The sequence below is a fragment of the Bemisia tabaci genome, unplaced genomic scaffold (genome assembly GCF_918797505.1).
Source record: "Bemisia tabaci unplaced genomic scaffold, PGI_BMITA_v3".
NCBI classification, from domain to species: Eukaryota; Metazoa; Arthropoda; class Insecta; order Hemiptera; family Aleyrodidae; genus Bemisia; species Bemisia tabaci.
This window is the reverse complement of record NW_027311756.1, coordinates 47,068-71,280: the sequence shown is the minus strand read 5'-3', so window position 1 is coordinate 71,280 and position 24,213 is coordinate 47,068. Positions and strand designations below refer to the sequence as shown.

At 40.7% G+C, this 24,213-nt stretch overlaps 1 protein-coding gene across 3 annotated transcripts in view; it reads right to left on the bottom strand.

Moving 5' to 3' along the window:
- LOC140225863 (ATP-binding cassette sub-family D member 3-like) overlaps nucleotides 1-24,213 on the bottom strand; it is a 131,962-nt gene that overhangs the window by 79,434 nt on the left and 28,315 nt on the right. For all 3 annotated transcript variants that reach the window (XR_011900747.1, XM_072305838.1, XM_072305839.1), the window contains exons 2-5: nucleotides 23,782-23,821; nucleotides 7,953-8,140; nucleotides 4,812-4,881; nucleotides 3,509-3,535 (exon numbers count right to left, since the gene is read on the bottom strand). Coding sequence is in view for 2 of the 3 variants with exons in the window: in XM_072305838.1 (XP_072161939.1) it covers nucleotides 3,509-3,535; nucleotides 4,812-4,881; nucleotides 7,953-8,140; nucleotides 23,782-23,821 (325 nt within the window). In the remaining variant the exon portion in view is untranslated. The remainder of the gene's footprint in view (nucleotides 1-3,508; nucleotides 3,536-4,811; nucleotides 4,882-7,952; nucleotides 8,141-23,781; nucleotides 23,822-24,213) is intronic.

Below are 24,213 nucleotides of genomic sequence, written 5' to 3'. Positions count from 1 at the left end.
AACAGCAGCGTTGAAAGATAATAAAACTTGGGTTTTAGTCAACAAGAATGAAGCTAAAACTTCAAAAATTCTCTCAAGTAAATGGGTGTTTAGAACCAAAGAGGATGGTACTAAAAAGGCCAGACTCGTAGTACGGGGATTTGAGCAAGGAGACATTGATTACGGGGAAATATTCAGCCCTGTTGCCAGCATTAGTTCTATCAGAACACTTTTGGTATTAGCCGTTGAGCGTGATATGAACATCGCCAAATTTGACATTAAATCAGCTTTTATTAACGCGGAGCTTCAAGAAAGTGTTTTTATGTACATTCCGCAAGGCTTTGAAAAATCTGGCATTAAGGGGGTGTGTTGAGGTTTAATGAAATTGATGAAATATAACGCAAGATTTTGCAAACCTGTACGATTCATGTATTATATTACTCATGACTTGGTCAACTGAGCCAGAGACTCAGCGATAAGATGCGATTAAACCGAAAATTTATACAGTTCTTCATAAGACCAAAATGGACAAAATTGCAAAATTTGAAGAAGCTAACATAAATCTAACGATAGTTATCGTGAACGAAAGAATTGCTGACATAGGTCGGGTAACTATTATAGGTGGGATACCACTTATGATAAAATGTTTTTTTTCCTAAAAAATGTATCCATAGTTATCAATTTTCTACTTTAAAAATTTAAAAACAGCTGCTAATTTTTAGACTTACTGTGAAACCTGTTTTAACCAATTTTAACAGATATTTTCTGCTGTCCCATGGATTTGCTACTGCAAAGGCGTGTAAAAGAACCTGTCCATAGAAGAACTTATCTGGTGCAGAAAGGGAAAGCTTTCTCAGCGAATTTTTTTTATTTTGGATGGAAAATGAAATTGCAAACCACGAAAAACATGGTGAAATTGGTAACAAGGCGAAGGAAAGTGTCAAGTAAAATATATTTTTTGATTTCAAGTGTTTTAAAGAACTTAAAGTTTACAATTCTTCAACATTAGAATTATGAGTTTTTTTTTTTTTTTTTAAATTAATACATGTTTGCAATCTGTGTAATTTTAGAGAACTTTTAATGATCAGTACTTTTATTAGAAACAGAAATGAACCATCAAGTATAACTCCATCAAATATCTTGCATTATTGAAGAGTTTTCCGTATAAGGGCGTTTATGCAAGGTACTCTTTTTTGAGTAAAACACATAGGAAGTTTTCATTTCAAAACCACTATCTCAAGGATGGGGCAAATTGAAACCATCCTCTTTTTGTCAACATATTTGGGACTGCAAATTGACCAAAACGTTGATTGCAAACTGCTTGGAGTCCTCTTAACATGGGAAAATGTCAGCACTAATACGCCCTTCTACCGGCAATCTACTAGAAAGACCCCGCACACCTCTTATGGGAAGCTGCACCATGACGGATTGCCTTCTGACTTATGTCATTCAATTCTCCTCAAGATGCTGATCAAAAGTTATAATTGCGTCAACTTTCTACGATGCACCGTTTTCGCAAAAAACCTAGGAGAAGATTCAATTATTTGGCGACTATGAATAAAACAGAACAAAGCATTTGAGGACAGGCCCGATGTAAATAAGGAAACGTAGCGCGTGTCCGTGTTCTTATCTGTACCTGCTGACTCAGGGGCTATCTCCCTCCCGCACTCGCCCGGTAGATGTTCAGACTTTCCTGTTCTTATGCTCCTCAAGAATCTGTTTTGGATGGTCGAGCAAAACGGCGAGCGGAATACAAGATAAGACTGCCGCTCAGTGAGGGAGTTCCCCTGATTTGTTCACTCGAGTACTGAAATGAGGAATCTTTCTGGCTTTTTATCGCCGAATAATTGAATCTTCTCTTAGGTTTCTTGCGAAAACGGTGCATCGTAGAAAGTTGGCACAATTATAACTTTTGATCAGCATCTTGAGGAGAATCGAATGACATAAGTCAGAAGGCATTCTGTCATGGTGCAGCTTCCCATAAGAGGTGTGTGGGGTCCTTTCTTCGGAAAAGCCTGTCGAACGATCTTGTAATGTTTCTTTCCATTCTTAGCCTTTCCCTATGTTACTGATTGGTTAAATCAGTATTCTGGATGGTCGGATTTGACTGTAGTTTATTGTAAGGAAGTGCAAATGAAGTGGTAAGGAAGAAGTTTCTGGAAAATGTTGTATTTTTTCTCCTCGTCATTTTTGATGATTATGATCGCCCTAATAAAAAGTTTCAAGGTACCGAAAGAAGAAAAAATATATTTTTGGATAGATCATACGTACATGATGAGAAATTTCGACTGACAAGTCTAGCTTAAGCCTGCAATGACATTCTTCAATACATTATTCAGCCAATGCTGGTCCTCTTTTGCAAGGCCTTCTTAAATACCTTACCATGTACACAAAATGCATAGGTGGTAGCACTATTGTTTTTTCGCAGCAAAAATGACATTGTGTAAGATACTTGCAAGGGCTGTGTCTTGAAGTTCTTTGCTTTTTATCACGGAAAAAACTTTCCAATTTTTCCTGCTGGACTAGGTGTTTTTGAAATTTTTGTCCTACACTGTTTTGAGCAGCAACCGGCATTAACTCGAGCAAATTTTTACTGGACATTCATTCTCCAAACCACGTGCCAGCAAATGCATTTTACTATAATCTTTTCACTCGCACCAAGTCTTTCCTTCGAATTCAAATCATTTATAAGACCTTCTGAGGTCGTTTACGCTGCAAAGAGTCATGGAAGAGTCACTAAACCTGAAGTCTCTTTATGAGTGTGATATATGTATAACTACTCACATCAATGGTCTGATTGTTACAAATTATAACATTTTCCCGAATATACTGACAACAATTGCAGTGGGATATGGACGATATGGTGATCATGCTATGAGCAATCTAACATTAATCAAATAACAGCGATGCGCCGAAGCGCACGTCCACCAGGTAAAGGCAGAAGGGACAACAAAAATGTCATTGTATGTTGATAATCTCTCCACTTACCTTAATTCTGCATACAACGCATTGGATAATTCCTGATCAACATGTTTTACAGGTAAAACACTGCATTAATTGCTACTTACAGATGAAAAAATCTGAATTGCCAGCAGAAGGGCGTTTTACATTTTGACCTGTAGCACCTCACAGAATCATCGGTTAATCATAAAAATTTGTGGATATGTCCTCTAGGATAAGTAGATATTAAGTCACTGATTGCCAAAAAAAGGCGCATGACGCAATTCGCCCTACTCCGGGCATACTCTCCAATTAGGGTAAGATTGACAATTGCCAATTTCTTCAATTTTCCATCTTTCTTCTAAAGTCTTAGAGACATACTAAACATATTTATGACAGAGCAGTCAATCTACAAAAAGCAAGGTTTACACTGTAGGCCGCAGATAGAGAAGTGTCGCATGAATGCATCCATTTGTGCACTTGATTATTAATTACTTATTTTTTATCGAATTTACTTAATTTTTACTTCATTTAACATCGTTTAAACAAGAGGTAGATAAAAAACAAAAGAAACTTATCTTATGCTTACTTTTAGGACGTTGTTCACTACGGAAATCTGAAACAGCGGAAAAGAAACATTAGAGGGAAGCAATACTTAAGTTTTAGTTACCAGAACACCTAGGTTTGCCAAACAACCCCTTGGCAAAGTCAGCTGTTGCAACCGCTGGACCAGAAAATTGTTCCAACTACTTCTTCAAATGCAGCGTTACATAATTAACCTAGAGTAAAAAATTTCGCCAGTGTAGCTGTTTTGACAGAGACACCTGTCTTACAGAGAAGGTGTTTTAACCATGGAAGAGACCTACCATTTAAACAACTTGAGCAGTGGAAAAAGTTTTTTCTGCACATCAATAAATCTAAAATCGAGGTTTGCTGAACGGCTCTTTTGTCCAAAGCATGCTTCATTAAACCTTGGATTGCCGCATAATCAAGCTTTACCATGCACTTATTTCTTAGCTCATCAACCTAATTATAGCAATTGTTAGATTTTTTAGGGCGTCAGGAATCGACCTTTTTGGAGCGAAATGAGATACAAGGGTTGCACACACACAGTCTACTGTCACAATGTATGGGACCGTCCCATGCTGTTAGGACAAACTTTTCAATAGACGCATTTAGTAGTGACGTCACGGAGCGATATTGTTAGTTCGATATTTCGAAAGTTGAAATGTGCCCCAACAAACAAACATAACCTCCAAAATGAACAATTGACGAAATAATGCTAAAACTGCCTGAAATTAAACAATTGCTCCATGGGACTTTAAAATTATGAGAGCTAGCCATTTACAAAAACGTTCGAGATCACAATCACAAGAATTGATTGTACAATAAGCTCGTAATATCAGTGACAGTCATAGAGCGAATCCCCCTACCCCCCCTGCCTAAATCCCGCAGATTCCTATATGTTCGTTTGTTGGGGCACGTTTTGACTTTAGAGATATCGAAATTAAATCGAAATGTGACGTCACGCTAAATGCGTCCATGATGCACCGTTGGCGTTCTTCACTCTTCAGTAGGAGCGCCATGAGAATAAAAGTTAAGTTGCTGCAACTTGAAGTTACTTTGCACTGTCTACCCTTATCCAGAGTTATTGGGTCCAAAACACCCTTGCCCCTGGAACTTTTGCCTGCAACATGAGCCTGGAACGACTACCATTACAGGTAAAAACAAAAGTAAAGATATCGGTTCCTCAATGACTTTGTAGAAGTTGGACAAATTATTTATTGACCACTAAAATGTAATTAAATGCAGCTAAGAGATACGAACAATCACACTAAAAAGGAAGAGAGAATGACAAGTAATTGCAAAGGAGAGAAAAAAAATAAACTTACCACTGGCATCCCAGCAAAGAAATATATCAATCTCTTTTTGAATAATTCTCTGTCAGCATTAACGATTGCTCTAAAACATTGAAACATATGTATAAAACTAAGAAAAAAATTTATGTTTGGTTCAATTATGGTTGAAGAAGTGCAATACATAGAACTGAACGTTTTTAAATTTTAAAAGACATAATTTTGCTTCTTGTGGTAAGTTTAATAAGAGTACATGAATCCCTCCACAACCTACATAACTTACATGCTTATGTGACTGTCCAGCTAAATATATTGCATGTCTGTCAATATAATCCAATATCCAATAATCCAGATGAGGGGCTTGGAAGACAAAGCACATAATTGCAGTTATAGAAATTCAAGACAAGAGATTAGAGCCTAACCGCCTCAGCTGCGTGCTACACACTCGTTATGCTTGTATTTCAACAGGTGAGATACACGAAAACGACTGGATCTCACTAAAACCACAGTAGATAAAAACAGGAAGGAAAGACGAAGAGGAAACAGAAATCCGGAACATTTCGCGTTTTTCCGTGTTGAAAAAGGAAGGATGGAAATTAAAATAAAATTGTGTGCTCAGAAGCATGTCTTTGATCAAAATTAAGTTTTGCGTGTTTTTGGTAGTTGAAGGTATGGTCTATCAGAATACCAAGCGATTTTGTCTGGAAGTCACTTGACGCGGAAAAACAGCGAATGGGATAAGTGCATTTTTTTAATAGAGGGGACACGGGATAAGTGCAACCTACCGTCACTTTAAGCCCAACTGCTGGCCTTAATTGGCCAAACTGAGCTGAAAATTTCAGAGGACGTTCATGAAGGTGTGAGACTACCACTTGTAAATTTTGAAGGTATTCAGAGCACTCTATAGGTCCGTGTAAGATCCAGAACTTTAAACTCGTTTTTTTGAAATAATAAAAACTGCACTTATGCGCCTTGCCTTCCAAGCCCTCAAATGTAATAATTATTTAAATCTAACTAGCTTATGAAAACATTAATATGTGAAATCAAAGTAAACTTAATTGAATTTTTAGACTAAAAAGATCACAATTATATTCATAAAATCACAATTAATATTTTTCTAATTCCTTATTCTGTTGTTTTTATAATTACAATTATGTGTTTTATAACTTTCAGTTTTACTGGTGGATTTAAATAATATGTATCTAATAAAACAGCACTTAATATATTTAACTACATGGTTTCACCTCTCTTGGAGGCTCCTGTGACCTTTGGAGAGTGAGCTCTCTTGTTGGGGGATGGGGGAAAGTCCACCAGGTATAGCTGGCAGGTAGTTTCCTACCCCTGGATCATCTGCAGGAAGAGTGAATTGGACTCTTGGCTGTAGGAGGTACCCAATCTAGGAGAGCGTACACAGATTGCGAAGAATGGTCCTTGGGGTTGGGTATGATGCATTTTAAAAAATTAGTATGACATGGATATACCCATTAATGGGACCCCCAGGGTTTCGTAGCACGGTGCTGTACTTCCACTAACATTTTTGCCAACAATTATTTGAATGGAAGGAAATTCTCTTCACAACTACTAAAAGTTACCTTAAAATGTGGAACTCTTTACTTTTAGGTGAAGATGTTTGAAATCATGCTAATGTCAAGTCGATAGAGGATGCTCACTATAGACTGAATTAGATACCACGAAAGAATGGTCCTCAATCAATTATTTCCTTTTTAGCCTCTCCAAATGTAAAATAATCTCATTTAGAATTTCAAACGACATTTCCCTTCACTTTTTAATTATACAACTCATACAACCTACCTTGAATCGAGTTTCTACTGTTAAGGGTATTGAAAATACAGAAAAGGATAGGTATTCACGCTGTTTTCGCACAGAACCACTTTTATCCTATGTGGAATGCAAATAGGGGTACCAAGGAAAAAGGAAGAAAAAAAATTGAAAAAAAAGGGTTGAAATTTTATTCGCCCCCATCGCTAGTATGTGCAGATTTTCTCATTTTCACGCAATTCTTGGATGCAATCACTCTTCAATGCCACATGTTCTCTGATGAAACACCGAAAAGACACTAACTAGTTACATTTAGTGAGCAAATCGCAAAAATAACATCGAGACAGCAACATGATAAGCGCAAACAAAGCAAAAAAAATGTAATGAGGACTAAGAGGAGGTTCTCTTCTCAAGCAGGGCCGACCGTCTATAAAATAAGTACCATATCTCCCTGAATCTTCCTAAGCGGTCGTGAAATTTTGTCTGCATAATCAAAAAGCAAATTTTCGCGTCGGATCGGGTAGAGCACGTAAATGCGATCCGTATTTTCTCGTGAACCCGATCCGCGTTTTCGGGGCTCACTGAACAAATAGTTAGTGCTCACCGGAGTCATCGTTGGGATCCAGACTGAACCCCGCAGAACACTGGGGGTTTGCTCGAATCCGATGCCATGGATTATGCTCATAACTAAATCCTTCATTGGAATTTCAAATATTCTTAAATTTTCCTATTATCGTATATCGTTATCCCATTTCAACTGCAAGAGGAAGTAAATAGACTGAATGGACCATGGATAAAAATGCAAGTAAGTAATTTTCTTCTTTCTTCCGAATTAAAATTAAAATAAAGAGACAAATTATGAAACTCTTTCTCTCTTCAGTTACTGTTAATGCAGCAGTAACTGCGTTATTTGAAATGTAGGAAAATAGCAGCGACAGCAGCAAGCTCAGTGTTCTCCTCCTCCTCATCGACATTCAACACTATCATCCATTGCGCTTTTCAGCGCCACAGTTAACATTTCCTTATTCATTAGGAACAGACGACAAAAAAAACAACGAATAGTTTAAAATAATTGAAATATTCTTAGCCTTGAGCAACCATTCGGTATTATCACCTAACTTCATTTATGTCATGTTTACATATATTTCCCGCTCTTTTCCGTTGGATCGATCGCTCCATCTTTTCACGACGACGGATCTCCAATGGGTGTTGCACCATCGCAATGATGACATCAGTTACATCGCATTCAACAGGATTCAAGACTAATCGATCGGATAGACGCGAAAATTCGCTTAAACAATATGTATCGTCCGACAAGTTGTTCTACGCAATTCCTAAATTTCGGTTGAAAATTTTCCGTTGGATAGATGAGAGATAGGGTAAATATAGTTGACTTACGTTTCAACCATAGTGCCATTTTGAATCATCCAAATATCACTGAGCGATCGGGCAACCAAGGATGCTGCAACAAGGACAAGGAAACCAAACTCCGGCGAAAAAACACCAGGAACAGTAATTTTCAAAATTGAGCACAACTGTCGAATAAATTCTGCATCAACGTGAGCTTTCGTTTTAGCCGGACCTTTCTGTAAAACATACCATAATAATAATCGAGCGTATAATCCATACCATAATATTTACCACAATACATACCGTAAGTTTAGTTCAACATCTTCGAGACCTTGGAATAGATAGTTACCTGCTTCATTCAATGCAGAAGTCCGTCGTTATAAGCACGTCAAGTATTGTCAGGTCGTTTCTTAATATCGAGTAATTTTTTTCATTTCGCTGAAAATTTAATGTTTTTTTTTAATTTTTTGATTTAACTTAAAATTTAATTTTTTTTAATTTTTTAATTTTACTTTAAAATAATATTTACTTTTCATTCAAGCAAGATGGTATGTGTAACTGACTTTGGCCTGTGGCCCATCAGTAATACTTGTGCCGGTAGTGTTCCCTCTTCCGAATAAGAAAAAAAAATAATGATAATGAAAATAACCACCACCCGGCCACCTAGGGTGGACCGTTTTTGAACTTTTTTCGAAATTCCAAGACAGCTAGTGCTAAAAAGTTGCGTTTTGGCATAAAAATAACGCTCAATTTTTTTCAGAATTTTTGGACGATGTCCTGAGCCCGTCCCGACGCCATCTTTGTTCCCAAATTTTCGATTTTTTCGAGAAATTTTAAAGACTCTGTTTGAGGCACGGGAAACGCGTAGAATTAATGAAAATGCAATTTAAAATACTTTAAATATCATTTCAAGCGATACAGGTCAGGATAGGACACCCCCAACGCGCAGGGAATGCCTTAGGGGACGCAATCGTGGACCCCCGAAATCCCTTAAAAATGCGCTTAAATACAACCTATATTTTATGTTAATTTTCATTGATTCTATTTTGCTCATACTTTGTGTTATGACTAACAAAACTTATCAGTAGACTATGTCCTACTATTTTACGGCTTACGATGTGAAATTAGAGTGCAAAGGAGTGCTACAGGGATGCCATATCCCTCAGTAATGAAAAAATAACCACCGGGCTAGAATGGGCCTCTGATCTGTGGATATCACTGGAATAATGTTCCTGTCACCTGAACTGAGTACTACTTAGTACAGTATGCTCAGACTGATGGTAAGATATAATACAATTGAACACATTAGTATTTAAATCTGGCAGTGGTGGGTGGCGGTTTCCATGCGCTTCGCGGATCGGAGGGTGGGTCACGGTGCCGGTTTTTTTAAGGCGCTGAGCGCAGAAAAATTATTGTATTTGACAGTTTTTCATCAACCTTAAAACAGGTGTGCCGAGATTGAGGAGGCTAATGTATCTCACATTGTGTAAGCAAATAATATACAATAGTTTTTTTAAGTCCTTAAAAACTGTTTTTCACAATTTACACTGTTGCCATAAGCACTCAAGTACAGAACAAAAAATACACTAATTTTCTCCTGGGCTCGAGTAAATTTGGCAACAGTGTAAATTGTCAAAAATAGTTCTTAAGGGCTGAAAACATCTATTATTTTCTTACACGTTGTGAGATATATTAGTCTCCTCTACCTTGGAAGACCTCCTTTGAGGTTGATGAAATACTGTCAATTACGGTAAGTTTGCTGGGCGCAGCGCCTCAAAACTAACTGTGCCTTGATCCACCCTAGTCCCTACCCCGACCCCTGAGTCAAAAATGAAATTTTCTCGTTTAAAATAGGCTACAGGGTGTCTTCCGAAGAAATGCTTAGGTTTGGAATAATTTGGACGCATTTTAAAGGCCGGAAAACGCAGTTCTGCGGATCGACCCATTTTCTTCCCTTTTAAACCAATGTGATTTCTTCCGAAATTTTAATACAGCTTTGGGGGAATATATAGACTTCACATAATATGCTGAGACAACAGAATTATCTTTTGGGGACAAAAAGGAATGAGGAAAAGCCCGGGGAGCAAGGTTTTGAGATGGTCGCCTCAAAACGGAACACCCTCCGAGGGTAGTTAACTTCGTTCCTCTAGGATCCGCGAAGCGCATGGAAACCGCCACCCACCACTGCCAGATTTAAATACTAATGTGTTCAATTGTATTATATCTTACCATCAGTCTGAGCATACTGTACTAAGTAGTACTCAGTTCAGGTGACAGGAACATTATTCCAGTGATATCCACAGATCAGAGGCCCATTCTAGCCCGGTGGTTATTTTTTCATTACTGAGGGATATGGCATCCCTGTAGCACTCCTTTGCACTCTAATTTCACATCGTAAGCCGTAAAATAGTAGGACATAGTCTACTGATAAGTTTTGTTAGTCATAACACAAAGTATGAGCAAAATAGAATCAATGAAAATTAACATAAAATATAGGTTGTATTTAAGCGCATTTTTAAGGGATTTCGGGGGTCCACGATTGCGTCCCCTAAGGCATTCCCTGCGCGTTGGGGGTGTCCTATCCTGACCTGTATCGCTTGAAATGATATTTAAAGTATTTTAAATTGCATTTTCATTAATTCTACGCGTTTCCCGTGCCTCAAACAGAGTCTTTAAAATTTCTCGAAAAAATCGAAAATTTGGGAACAAAGATGGCGTCGGGACGGGCTCAGGACATCGTCCAAAAATTCTGAAAAAAATTGAGCGTTATTTTTATGCCAAAACGCAACTTTTTAGCACTAGCTGTCTTGGAATTTCGAAAAAAGTTCAAAAACGGTCCACCCTAGCCACCCAAACCACAAACAGCCCTCATACCTAGGAGCATTGTTTGCCCCTGTATGAGGGCTTAAAGCAACCCAGCAAAGCTGGTGACAGCAGTGAATATGAAAAATAATAATAATAATAATAATAATAATAATAATAATAATCCCAATTTTAAATTTTTACTTCAATTTTAAATTCAAGGACTCTCCTTTGCATTGAATTGCCGGGGGAGGACTAAATATCTGCCGGCCTCGAGCTGTGAATTGAGATACGAGAACATAATAATAATAAGTTTACTGAAAAAATCATAGCTGAAATCAATGGCATACTAAGGAGCATCATTACTAGTGGAACGTCACTCCAAGAATTGCATACACTGCTTTTCGTAGGAGCTGCGACAGTTCTGTTCCTCAATCACCAGAAAATCGATGGATTACAAGAAGGCAACGGTCGTGGCAAAAAGAATAGGAGACCAGCGTGGGAAGCCAGGATACAGAAGACAATCAAAGGCCTAAGGAAGGATACAGGCATTCTCACCGAGTACTTGAGACCACACCCAAGCAAAAAAGTCGAAAAGATGGGTAAAAAACTTTTTGAAAAGCTCAGGAGCGAGGATAATCCCACCGAAACAGATGTGTTAGATCTTCTTAAACAAAAATTACAAGTTCAAGCAGCGAAGCTAAAGAGGTACCAAAAGAGTAACATGCGCCGGGAACAAAATGAGTTATTCAAGAGAAGCCAAAGTGCATTTTACAGGAGTCTGCAGCATAAAGGAGCAGATGAAAACATAGGGCACGACAAAACGCCTAGCATTGAAATCACCAGGGATTTCTGGCAAGATATATGGAGCAAGCCAGTTAACCATAACAATAACGCAGAGTGGTTAGAGGAAGTTAAGTCCAAAGTTAACATCAAGGATGAAATGACAGAGCAAACAATAAGCGAAGCAGATGTTGAGGGAGCCCTTAAAAAGATGCTGAACTGGAAAGCCCCTGGCCCCGACAAGCTCCAAAATTTCTGGTTGAAATCCTTCAAATCAGCGCACCAGCAACTTGCTCGGTGTTTTGGAAAAATCCTTCAATGCCCGGAAGAGCTGCCAGCATTCCTAACAACTGGAATCACATTTTTAATACCCAAAACGAAGCGGTACTCAGATGACCCTGCAAAGTATCGGCCGATCACCTGTCTTCCCACAGTTTACAAGCTGTTAACGTCTGTAATTTCAGGGAAGATCTACAAACATCTTGAGCAGAATAAGTTACTAGACGAAGAGCAGAAAGGATGTCGTAAAGGCTCAAGAGGGTGCAAAGAACAACTAACAATTGATGCAGTAATTACTAAGACCGCTATCAACACAAGGGCACCTCTTTTCACAGCCTATATTGATTACCAAAAGGCATTTGATAGCATTCCCCACTCCTGGTTGCTAGAGGTCCTCGAAATTTACGGTATCAATCCGAAACTTATACAGTTCTTAGCACAGACTATGAGAAGCTGGAAAACCGAGCTCTGTCTAAACACACCCGGCCGACAGCTAAAAATAGGGACGATTGACATCAGGCAGGGGGACTCTCTGAGTCCCCTGTGGTTCTGCCTAGCCTTGAGTCCACTGACAAAGTTGCTTGGCAGTCTGAGGGTGGGGTGCAATTACGGAGATTGCAATATATCACACTTGTGGTACATGGATGATTTGAAATTGTTTTCCAGTCAGAAAGAGAACCTTCACTCGATGTTAAATATAGTAGGAGAATTCAGTAGCGACATCCAGATGAAGTTCGGGCTCGATAAGTGTAAAATAAGCAGCATAGTCAAAGGTGTTTGGTCAGCTCACGAAGGTTATGAACCTGCGGGACAAGAAGGGAAAATAGAAGGTATGCTTGAGAATGATCAGTATAAGTACCTGGGGTACTTGCAAGCGAGAGGAATCCAGCATAAAGATGCAAAACAACAAGTTTCTGATGATTATAAGCGAAGACTCAGGTCAATACTAAAATCTGAATTGTCCGCACGTAATACAGCGCTCGCGATCAATACGTATGCTACCTCACTGTTGACCTACACATTTGGCATTCTCAATTGGTCCAAAACTGAGCTCAACGCCCTGGACATTGCAACGAGGAGGGAATTCCGGAAGTATCGTGCCCATCACCCTAGAAATTGTGTTGAAAGGTTCCACTTGCCGCGAGCGGAAGGGGGCAGGGGGATCCCAAGTGCGATGCGCAGACATCATCAGCAAGTTCAAAATCTAAGGAAGTACTTTCTTGACAAAGCCAAAGAAAGCAAGTTGCATCAGGCCATCGCGCGTGCGGATAAAAACATCACGCCTCTGAATCTGAATGATCATACCTTCAACCCAGTAGAAACGCTCCCAACCACAGAACAAACAATCGGGCAGTGGAAGGCTAAGCCTCTTCATGGACGGTACATTAAAAGACTCCATGAAGACGCAGACATAGATGCTAAAGCTTCGCAATCATAGTTGCACTCAGGGGGTTTATTCATTGAAACAGAAGGGTTCATAGCTGCCATTCACGATCAAGTAGTTCCGACAAAATCATATCAAAAGCGGATAATGAAAGTAAGGGTCGACAACGTCATGTGTCGTATTTGCGGAGCGAAAGAGGAAACCCTCGACCATTTATTAGCTGGATGTTCCAACTTGGCACCAAAGCAATACCTTGAGCGGTATAATTCTGTGGCAAAGATAATTTATCAAGAGCTGGCTAAAGAACACCTCAACGAAACGGACATGAAACCTTACTATGAGTTCGAACCTCCCCAGGTGAAAGAAAATGATACAGGGTTATTCAAAAGTTACGCACCACTGGCCATAACTTTAGTTCTAATTATGATATCGATTTGCGGTTTGTGGCGTCCTTCCTCATATCGAGGGGGAAACTTTTTGAGGTACTTTTCAGTTCTTCACCCCCCCAGGGGGAGGGGGGGCGGGGGGCAACTCAAAAATTTCAAATGGCAACCCCCATCATGTGATACATCGTTAGAAAGAGCATGAAAAAAGAAAATTTTTGGCGCAAATCGGAAGTCGATCTGACCCCCCTGTCAAAAGTTAGGGGGGTCCAAAGGTTATTTAGGGGGTCCGTACCTTCATTTTTTAGAGTAGCTTCGGCGGCTCTTGGACATACCATTTCTCTTTTCAAAGAGTCCTCGAATACTCCAAGTCTGATACCGAAGTCTTCATATTGCCCCCGGGCCACCACAGCCCCCCCGTAGGGGGGGATGGGCCTGTTACAATGAAACATTGCATTAAAATGCGAAATGTCACAGAAGAGCTTCAAACTTAACATCAAATCCGGGTGGAACTTCTTGCCAATGTTAACGCAAACGCAGCCTGCGACTTTAAAGTGAGTTTTCAAAACTCTTAGCCCCCTGCCCCCCCTCATTTTTGGTTGCAGAGCGGGTAAAAACCGGGAAATTCACTACAAATAATGCCCGAAACTAATGTCGAACTTGAGGAGGACCCTTGAAACGTTGCGATCAGTCGGAGCATTGAAATACAAGGACTGCCACCCCCCTTAAAGTACGGAAACATCCAAAACACCCCCGCTGCCCCCCTCATTTTTCGTTGCGGAGCGGGTAAAAACCGGGAAAATCGCCAGAAATGATGCCCGAAACCACTGTAGAACTTGACGAGAACCCTTGAAACGTTGCGCTCAGTCGGAGAACTGCAACACAGGAACTGCCGCCCACTTTAAGGACGGAAACACCCATAAAACCCCCGCTGCCCCCCTCTTTTTTCGTTGCAGAGCTGGTAAGAACCGGGGCATCATTTCTGGCGATTTTCCCGGTTTTTACCCGCTCCGCAACGAAAAATGAGGGGGGCAGCGGGGGTGTTTTGGATGTTTCCGTACTTTAAGGGGGTGGCAGTCCTTGTATTTCAATTCTCCGACTGATCGCAACGTTTCAAGGGTCCTCCTCAAGTTCGACATTAGTTTCGGGCATTATTTGTAGTGAATTTCCCGGTTTTTACCCGCTCTGCAACCAAAAATGAGGGGGGGCAGGGGGCTAAGAGTTTTGAAAACTCACTTTAAAGTCGCAGGCTGCGTTTGCGTTAACATTGGCAAGAAGTTCCACTCGGATTTGATGTTAAGTTTGAAGCTCTTCTGTGACATTTCGCATTTTAATGCAATGTTTCATTGTAACAGGCCCATCCCCCCCTACGGGGGGGCTGTGGTGGCCCGGGGGCAATATGAAGACTTCGGTATCAGACTTGGAGTATTCGAGGACTCTTTGAAAAGAGAAATGGTATGTCCAAGAGCCGCCGAAGCTACTCTAAAAAATGAAGGTACGGACCCCCTAAATAACCTTTGGACCCCCCTAACTTTTGACAGGGGGGTCAGATCGACTTCCGATTTGCGCCAAAAATTTTCTTTTTTCATGCTCTTTCTAACGATGTATCACATGATGGGGGTTGCCATTTGAAATTTTTGAGTTGCCCCCCGCCCCCCCTCCCCCTGGGGGGGGTGAAGAACTGAAAAGCACCTCAAAAAGTTTCCCCCTCGATATGAGGAGGGACGCCACAAACCGCAAATCGACATCATAATTAGAACTAAAGTTATGGCCAGTGGTGCGTAACTTTTGAATAACCCTGTATATGCCGCCTCTATTGGAACAGGAAGATTCGCACCCATAGAACCATTCCTAATAACATCCCAGACATTGTGCTCGCAATGAAGGATGCCAAAATTGCTTTTATAATCGATGTAGCTGTGCCGTCGGCAGTGAATATCCAGTGCGCTTTTGCTGAGAAGATAAGCAAGTACATGCCTTTGGCAGACGAAATCAAGTGCCTCTGGAAATTGGACAAAGTAATAATTGTGCCAATTATTATTGGAGCAACGGGGGAGATTCCTGTGAAGTTGTTTGATAGTCTTAGGAAGATCAACCTTAGGGAGAAGCTGTATCAACAATTGCAGAAAGCAGCTTTGCTAGGGAGCTGCAGGATTGTGAGGCGAGTTCTGGGTGATGGATAGTTACCACCAACCGATAGATTAACCTGCATTTTAAACTTCAAATTTTAATTTCTACCCCAATTTTAAAGTTTTAACTCCAATTTTAAAGTTTTAACCCCAATTTTAAGTTTTTTACTCCAATTTTAAAGTTTTAGTCCCAATTTTAAATTTTTACTTCAATTTTAAATTCAAGGACTCTCCTTTGCATTGAATTGCCGGGGGAGGACTAAATATCTGCCGGCCTCGAGCTGTGAATTGAGATACGAGAACATAATAATAATCATGCTGTTTTCTGGATGCTTGCAATGGAGATCTTGCCAGGTGTTCCCTTTATGAAGCCTGCCGATGCATTTGATATCACATCGGTTGCTCCTACGACAACCGGCACAGTCTTGGTCTTGCATTTCCACATCCGTTGTACTTCTATCTCAAGGCTTTAGTACTTGAAGCGCTTTTCGGCTTCCTTCTGCACCATGTTGCAATCCATGGGAATAGAGACGTCAATTAAAAGACAGGGTCCATCTCGCTGCCTCACGATTATGTCAGGCTTATTTGCTTTCACTTCTCGGTCGGTTCGCACCTCCATGTTCCATAATATCCTAATGCTCCTGTCTGATGTTTGCGTCACTGTCTTTGGTTGGTGGTCATACCATTCCTTAGCCTCGACTGGTACGTTCGGCTTTCTGCAGATTTCAAAGTGCACTTGCGCACACATTTTGTCGGGCCTGGTAGTGTATTCTTGCTTCGCCAGTTCGGGGCATCCCGAAACCACGTGGTCAATCGTTTCATCGTAGCGTCCGCACATCCTGCACTTTGTTGTGCCGGGGATTTTATAGATTTTGACACTACGATACCGCGTTGCCAGGGCTTGATCTTAAGCTGCTACTATCAGGCTTTCTGTCTCCCCTTTTAGGTGTCCGTTCGTAAGCCGTAATACTGACTTGGGTGCATCTGTTTCTTCCTTTGCAATCTTTCTGGGATATTGTCCATGTATAGGCTTCTGCTTCCATTTCTCTTCTAAGTTGTGGCTGATCTATTTCTTAGCCTCCTTAGTCCTCCTTTCTGGTACAATAGCCGTTGTGTGGACGACATTCTCCTCTGCAGAGTGATTGTGGGCCTGTTTTCCAATGGACCCTTTGGCTGGGGCTATTCGATCTTTTTCCAACACCATCCTGAGGTAAGAATCTTCTGCCACTTTCTCTTCAAAATAATGTTTCATATTTATCAGGCAGGACTTTAACGCAGCTTCTACTTGCCTGAGGCCTCTACCTCCTTTTTTCCTTGTCACGTAGAGTCTGTGAACGTCCGCTGACCGGTGATGCAGCTTGTGAGTGGTGAGCGCTTCCCGTGTTTTTGTGTCAATGGCTCTTGTATCTTCTTTGGACCATTCCACTATACCGAAGCTGCACTCCAATACTAGAGGAGCAAACGTACCAATCGCGGTCATCTTATTGTTGGCCGGTAGCTCGGTTTCCAGAACTGTCCGCACTCTCCTCAGATATTCTTTCCGGAGTCTATCCTTCATTTCACTGTGCGCTATGTTGTCGCTTTCATCCACACCAAGGTATTTGTAGATTTCACCTTCTTGTAGCTGTTTGATTACCAGACCCGCTTCAATGTTTTCACTGAGAGAATAAATACCTTCGGTGAACAATGCTTCCGCGCATTTCTCTGAGCCAAACTCCTTACATACAGGGTGCGGCAAAAGTCTGGAGACGGCCGTTTATTTGTTTCACGGTTGCAGTTAGAAATACGAAATTCGGAGGATAATCCTAGGTCCCCAAGAGCTATTTTGTGGCATATCAAAAACATTTGGGGGGGGGGGGGACTCCCAAAGGGGGGGGGGTGGACCCCAACTTTATTTTTTCAAATGGCAACCGCCCACTTATGATACCTTTTTAGAAATAGCATAGAAAAATTAACATTTTCGCGCAAACCCCGAGCTGCCATCTTGATTTTTCACAAAATGGCGGCCGAAAAATTGCGGAAAATGAGCATCTACCAAATTTTCCGATCAATCTGCAAAAAAATTTGTATCCGATGGGTTTAAGGACGAGTAAATCGAATTTGGCATCAGGTTTACCTAATCCCCAAAATTTTTCAAGATGGCGCCATTCATGATGGCCGAAAATTGAAAATTCCGGTTGTTTACCGATGGGTTGGTATGAAACTTGGTATCCGACGGTTTTTTGGGACGAGAACATCGAATTTAGCATCAGTTTTACCAAATTAATTACAGATAAGTACATAAAAATGTTAAATTGGTAGAAAAAATTATAAAGGAGGGGTATCGATAAGGGCCTTTTTTGGCCCCCTCCTAGAATCTGGATATTTATGCGGGTTTTCCAAGTTGACTCAATGTAGTTTACGGAAATAATCATGATTTAGCCCATAGGCCACGGGAACCGTGTTAAACGGTTGCCTAAACATAGGTCTGCAGGCGTCTTCTAGCGAAAATTCGTGTTTCTCTATCACTCCGAGGCTTTTTTGACACCGAGCGCATCGTCCAACTAAAACGAACTTTTGATATGTTATCAAGGGGGCTTTAGGACACATTTTAACCCTGGTTTGGTTTTAGTTAGATGATGCGCTCATAGTTGAAAAAAATTTTTTACAAAAATCGACGTTTCAGGGCCAACCGCAAAAATCTTAGGGAAACACGTCTCTCGAACTGCATGCACGCTACGTATATTATCGAGGGCAGTTATCAAAACTTGTTAGACTCTTGCAAGGAGATTTCCTTCAATTGTGTCAAAAAAAAATTGAATGTTCCATACAAAGAGCTATGAAGATAACGGATTTTGAAGTAGTGGAGGCATATTTTCACTAATAGCATAATATCAACCTAAATCTGGAAATTTATGCGGATTTTTCAAGTTGACTCTTTGTAGTTAACGGAAATAATCATGATTTAGCCCATAGGCCACTGGAACCGTGTTAAACGGTTGCCTAAACATAGGTCTGCAGGCGTCTTCTAGCGAAAATTCGTGTTTCTCTATCACTCCGAGGCTTTTTTTGACACCGAGCGCACCGTCTAACTAAAACGAGCTTTTGGTATGTTATCAAGGGGGCTTTAGGACACATTTTAACCCTGGTTTGGTTTTAGTTAGATGATGCGCTCATAGTAAAAAAAAAAAAAAACTTTTTCAAAAATCGATGTTTAAGGAACATCCGCAAAAATCATGGGGAACACGTCTCTCCAACTGTATGCACGCAACGTATATTATCGAGGGCACTTATTAAGCCTTGTAAAACCCTTACAAGGAGATTTTCCTTAAGTGTAGCCAAAAAAAACCCTTACCACATAATTCCCTAGGATTTTTGTGGATGTCCCTTAAACATTGATTTTTGAAAAAGTTTTTTTTTACTATGAGCGCATCGTCCAACTGAAACCAAACCAGGGTTAAAATGTGTCCTAAAGCCCCCTTAATGACATATCCAAAGCTCGTTTTAGTTAGACGATGCGCTCGGTGTCAAAAAAGCCTCGGAATGATAGAGAAACACGAATTTTCGCTAGAAGACGCCTGCAGACCTATGTTTAGGCAACCGTTTAACACGGTTCCAGTGGCCTATGGGCTAAATCATGTATTTCCGTAAACTACATTGAGTTAACTTGGAAAACCCGCATAAATATCCAGATTCTAGGAGGGGGCCAAAAAAAGGCCCTTATCGATACCCCTCCTTTAAAGCAAGTGCTCGAAGTGATGACCTCCTACGACTTCACTGATTCCCATTCGAACGTAAGTACCTTGTCTCACGTTGTGTAAAATTTCCGGAGTGATGTTGTTAATCTCGTGCAGAATATTCGCCTTGAGCATGTTGTTAATCTCGTGCAGAATATTCGCCTTGAGCTCATCAACTGTCGCCGGTTTGGACTTGTAAACTTTACTCTTCAGGACCCCCCCCCCCCCCCCCCCACAAAAAGAAGTCTGACGGTGTTAAAAATTGTAAGTCTCCGTCAAACTTATTTCGAATTTGTTCACAATACTGGACGCGTTTTTCTAAATCACCTTCTAGCAACTCCTGCTCATCATGGCACTGGTACGGATAGTAATTTAATCTTATGGTCTACTACTCTGAGGTGTATCTTTTACAGATCCCGCCACCAACCTGAGGAACTAAGATTTACGTATTCATATTCGTTTTATCGCTGGAATTGCTCGCAACTAGTTGGGAAGGGGGGGGGAGGAGGAGAGAAAAACGAATTTGTTCCCGGTTTTCTCTTATCATCGAGTCCTCTAAAAATCGCGGCTTATTTGAGCATAAGTTTTGTTAGTTTTAGGAATGCACAAATTCTTCATTTTCTTCATTGATGGGAATCTCGATGGTGAACGATACCTTACGCTCCTCCAAACCGAAGTAGTTCCGGCAATTCAAAATTTGTTCCCCGAAGACGGACTTCAGCAAGTGTGGTTCCAGCAGGACGGTGCTCCCCCGCACTGCAGTCTTATACTGCGGAATTTTTTGAATGATACATTTCCAAATCGTTGGATCGGTAGAGGTGTGGTAGGGGAGTTATAAATCGCTTGGCCGTTCCGCCGGCTCGTTCCCCAGACCTAACCCCTTAGACTTTTCTTTGTGGGGAGACCTGAAGAGTAAAGTTTACAAGTCCAAACCGGCGACTGTTGATGAGCTCAAGGCGAATATTCTGCACGAGATTAACAACATCACTCCGGAAATTTTACACAACGTGAGTCAAGGTACATACGTTTGAATGGGAATCAGTGAAGACGTAGGAGGTTATCACTTCGAGCACTTGCTTTAAATTTATACTTTTTTCTACCAATTTAACATTTTTATGTACTTATCTGTAATTAATTTGGTAAAACTGATGCTAAATTCGATTTTCTCGTCCTTAAACCCGTCGGCTACAAATTTTTTTGCAGATTGATCGGAAAACTTCGTAGATGCTCATTTTCCGCAATTTTTTGGCCGCCATTTTGTTAAAGATCAAGATGACGGCGCGGGGTTTGCGCGAAAATAAGGTTGCGGGAATTAGGTTCAACTAATGCCAAATTCGATTTCCTCGTCCCAAAAAATCGTCAGATATCAAGTTTCGTACAAATCCATCAGTAAACAACCGAAATTTTTAATTTTCGGCCATCTTGAATGCCGCTATCTTGGAAAATTATGGAAATTAGGTTGAACTGATGCCAAATCGATTTTCTCGTCCCAAAAAAACCGTCGGATACCAAGTTTCATACAAACCCATCGGTAAACAACCGGAATTTTCAATTTTCGGCCATCTTGAATGCCGCCATCATGGAAAATTTTTACGATGAGGTAAACTTGATGCCAAATTCAATTTACTCGTCCTAAAACCCATTAGATACAAATTTTCATGCAGATTGATTGGAAAACTCTGTAGGTGCTCATTTTCCGCAATTTTTCGGCCGTCATTTTGTGAAAAAATCAAGATGACGGCTCGGGGTTTGCGCGAAAATGTTTATTTTTCTATGCTGTTTCTAAAACAGTATCACAAGTGGGGGGTTGCCATTTGAAAAAATAAAGGTGGGGTCCGCACCTCCTTGGGTGGTGCCCCCCCCCCCCAAAAAAAAAAATTTTTTTTGATATGCCATAAAATAGCTCTTAATTAACATCCTCCGAATTCCGTTTTTCCAACTGCAACTGTTAAAAAAATAAACGGCCATCTCCAGACTTTTGCCGCACCCTGTATATCCTTACTTAACTTTTTCACTTCTCTCAACTGCACTTCTAGGTCTTCTTCCCCACCGCTGAATTCCGGACTTTATATCCGTGTCTGAGCGCTTTAAGCATACGAGATAACGGTGACATGCAGATGATAAATAGAAGAGGCGATAGAGGGAGTCCCCTTGGTATATTCCCTTTTGTATTGCTATAAGCTCCGTTGATATTAATTCCCCATCTATGTTCACTTGAAGTAGGGTGGCCCAAGTTTGCATCATGTTTGCGAGGGCACTCACTACTTTTTGGTTGACTCCCATCATTCGTAAGGACCTTAAAATCCAGGAATGTGGTACGCTGTCAAAGGCTTTTTTGTAATCAATCCAGGCCATCGCTAGATTTCGTTTGTTTTTTTTTTACGATAACGACCCATCTTGATATTAGCACCTGGTCTAGGCATCCTCTTGCTCCCTTTCGGCAGCCTTTCTGCTCTATCGGCAATGCTCCCGTTCTATCTGCAAATGTGTAGATCCTTTCAGCCAGCTGTATACAGCTTCTACAGTGTGTTCAGACAAGTGGTGGGTCTGGAGTTCTCTGGGTTATCTGCCCCTCTTGTCTTCGGTATCAAATAGGGTACGCCGCGAGTGAGCCATCCAGGACAGGGATCGGAAATGCTTTAACCAATACCTAGTTATGCACTTTATCTGGTCCTGGTGCCTTCCAGTTTGCTGTTTTACCAATGATGGTTGCTACCTACGCCTCTGTTATTTCATTCCACTCCATTTCGAAGTTTGATAGGAGCTCTTCAATCCACTCTGCATTTTTATTGTGCTCGGCCTCATTCTCGTATATTCTGCCTAATTCAGGCGTTTTCTCCATCCCACTAGCAACTTCGCCTCGAAGTTGAGGCGAGGTTGCCAGTAGAAAGCTTTCTGATTGTTTTGAAATTGTAGGTTTTGCTTGTATTGGTTCGTCCTCCGCTTGTAGCGCCGTATGCGCTGGGCAAATGCTGATATTCGTTCCTTGAGGTGCTCGGCAACCTCATTTACTTCCTTCAAGCTCTTTGTTTGATACGCGGCTTTTATTTCCTCCACCTTTTGCTCGGTATAAGTATTACTGACGGGCCAGAGGCCGAAGTCGGTAATACATACTATCACATTATTACATAATATTATATTACTGTTATTATTCAGCTGACTACTGTACACCAGCGAGTGTTGGGATGCTTTAAACTCTCACACACGGGCAAACAATGCTCCTGGGTATGCTGGCTGCTTTTAGTTCGGATGGCCGGTTGATGGTATATTCAATCCCACCGGGGGGGGGGGGGGGGGGCGGCGGCTCGTCACAGCCTAGGATACCTATTTTGAGGGACCAAGGCTGGGAGGGTGTCTGAAAAACGCCTGCCTAGAGGAGGGTGTCTAAAAGACGCCTGGGGCCTGCCTTGTTGTTATTATAATCATTATAATTAGTATTATTATTTTTTTGTTATTATTTTAGAAAAGAAAACCAGCTTCTTTAGATCCTTTTTCCCCTGTTAGAAATGAACAAAAAATCGACTTAAAAGTCGAAGTTTTAAATCTCTATGATGACACAATACAATTAGTCAATCTTTAATTTACAGGCTTCACTTGGGTTCATACATTATTCCTAGGAATTTGGTTTAATATGAAACATTTTTTGATATCTGTTTCCGTTCACCTCACAAAGACAAGTGTGCCGTGCTTTTGGGATACCCACTATTCATGATTGCTTTTTCAACGACTGGAAGCTAAAGCTGCATAGTAATGCGACCTCTGACTCCGATAAGCAGTTAGCGTTTGGATCGATTGTTCCAGTTCATTGGATATTCACTGATGCTCGCGTCGAAGTTTTTAACTTCAGGTTTTCGTCCCCAAAATAACTGCCCTGTAACTGCCCTCTATATCCTCACCCCTGGTGACCTATTTCACGAAAATTACCTAAGCCTTCAACATCCTATTTCCGGAAGTTGTGCATTGCATCAACTTTAAGGGCTTTTAAAATGGCTATGGGGGGGGGGGGGGGGGGGGTTCGTACACGTTCGGTATTCAAAAAGCATCTTTACGGCCGGCGCTACGGTTAAAACGAAGAAACAGTGCTACAACATCACGATAAGATCAAAGAATTTATTTAGATTCCAACTAATTAGGTGCCAGCAGTTGCGGTTAGACCTAAAGTTAACTAACTTTATATTTAGAGATATTATATTGATTAAAAAGATAAATAAACCAAATTGTAAATAAGTAAAATTTTTAAAATTTAGATAATCTTAACAATAAAGATATAAGTTTCTGTTAAAAACTAGGATTAGATACCCTAGATAACTAGGATTAGATACCCTAGATAACTAGGATTGTAGGTTGCGATATGAATGATGAATGAATGAGGAGTAGGATTATTCTTGTGGTGAAACTCACCTCCCCGATCATGTACTGAATGTCATCGTGGGCTTCTTTCCTACAACAAAGATAGAAATGACCAACTTAATCAAAACACGATTTCATAATATGCAACTTTAAAGTGTTAAACGCTGTGAGCAAGCAAGTTATAATGAGACACTTGAATTTCGGAAGGGACAGCTAACTATTTAATGAGTCATCCAAAGTAAATGATTTTGCTGCCTGACTTTAGAAAATTACTTTGGTCATTTACCCAAAGCTCACATGGAATCTTATCGATTCATTTCTATTCATCTATCAAAAGGATAGAGCTACCCAAAAATGACAGTTTAAATTGAAAGCCCATGACGAACAGAGAAGGGAATTGCAATCCGCGCGCACGTAGAGGATTCATCTGTGGCGTCACGAACACGAAGAATGGTGCATAGTTTGAGTCTTCGGAGAGCTCTC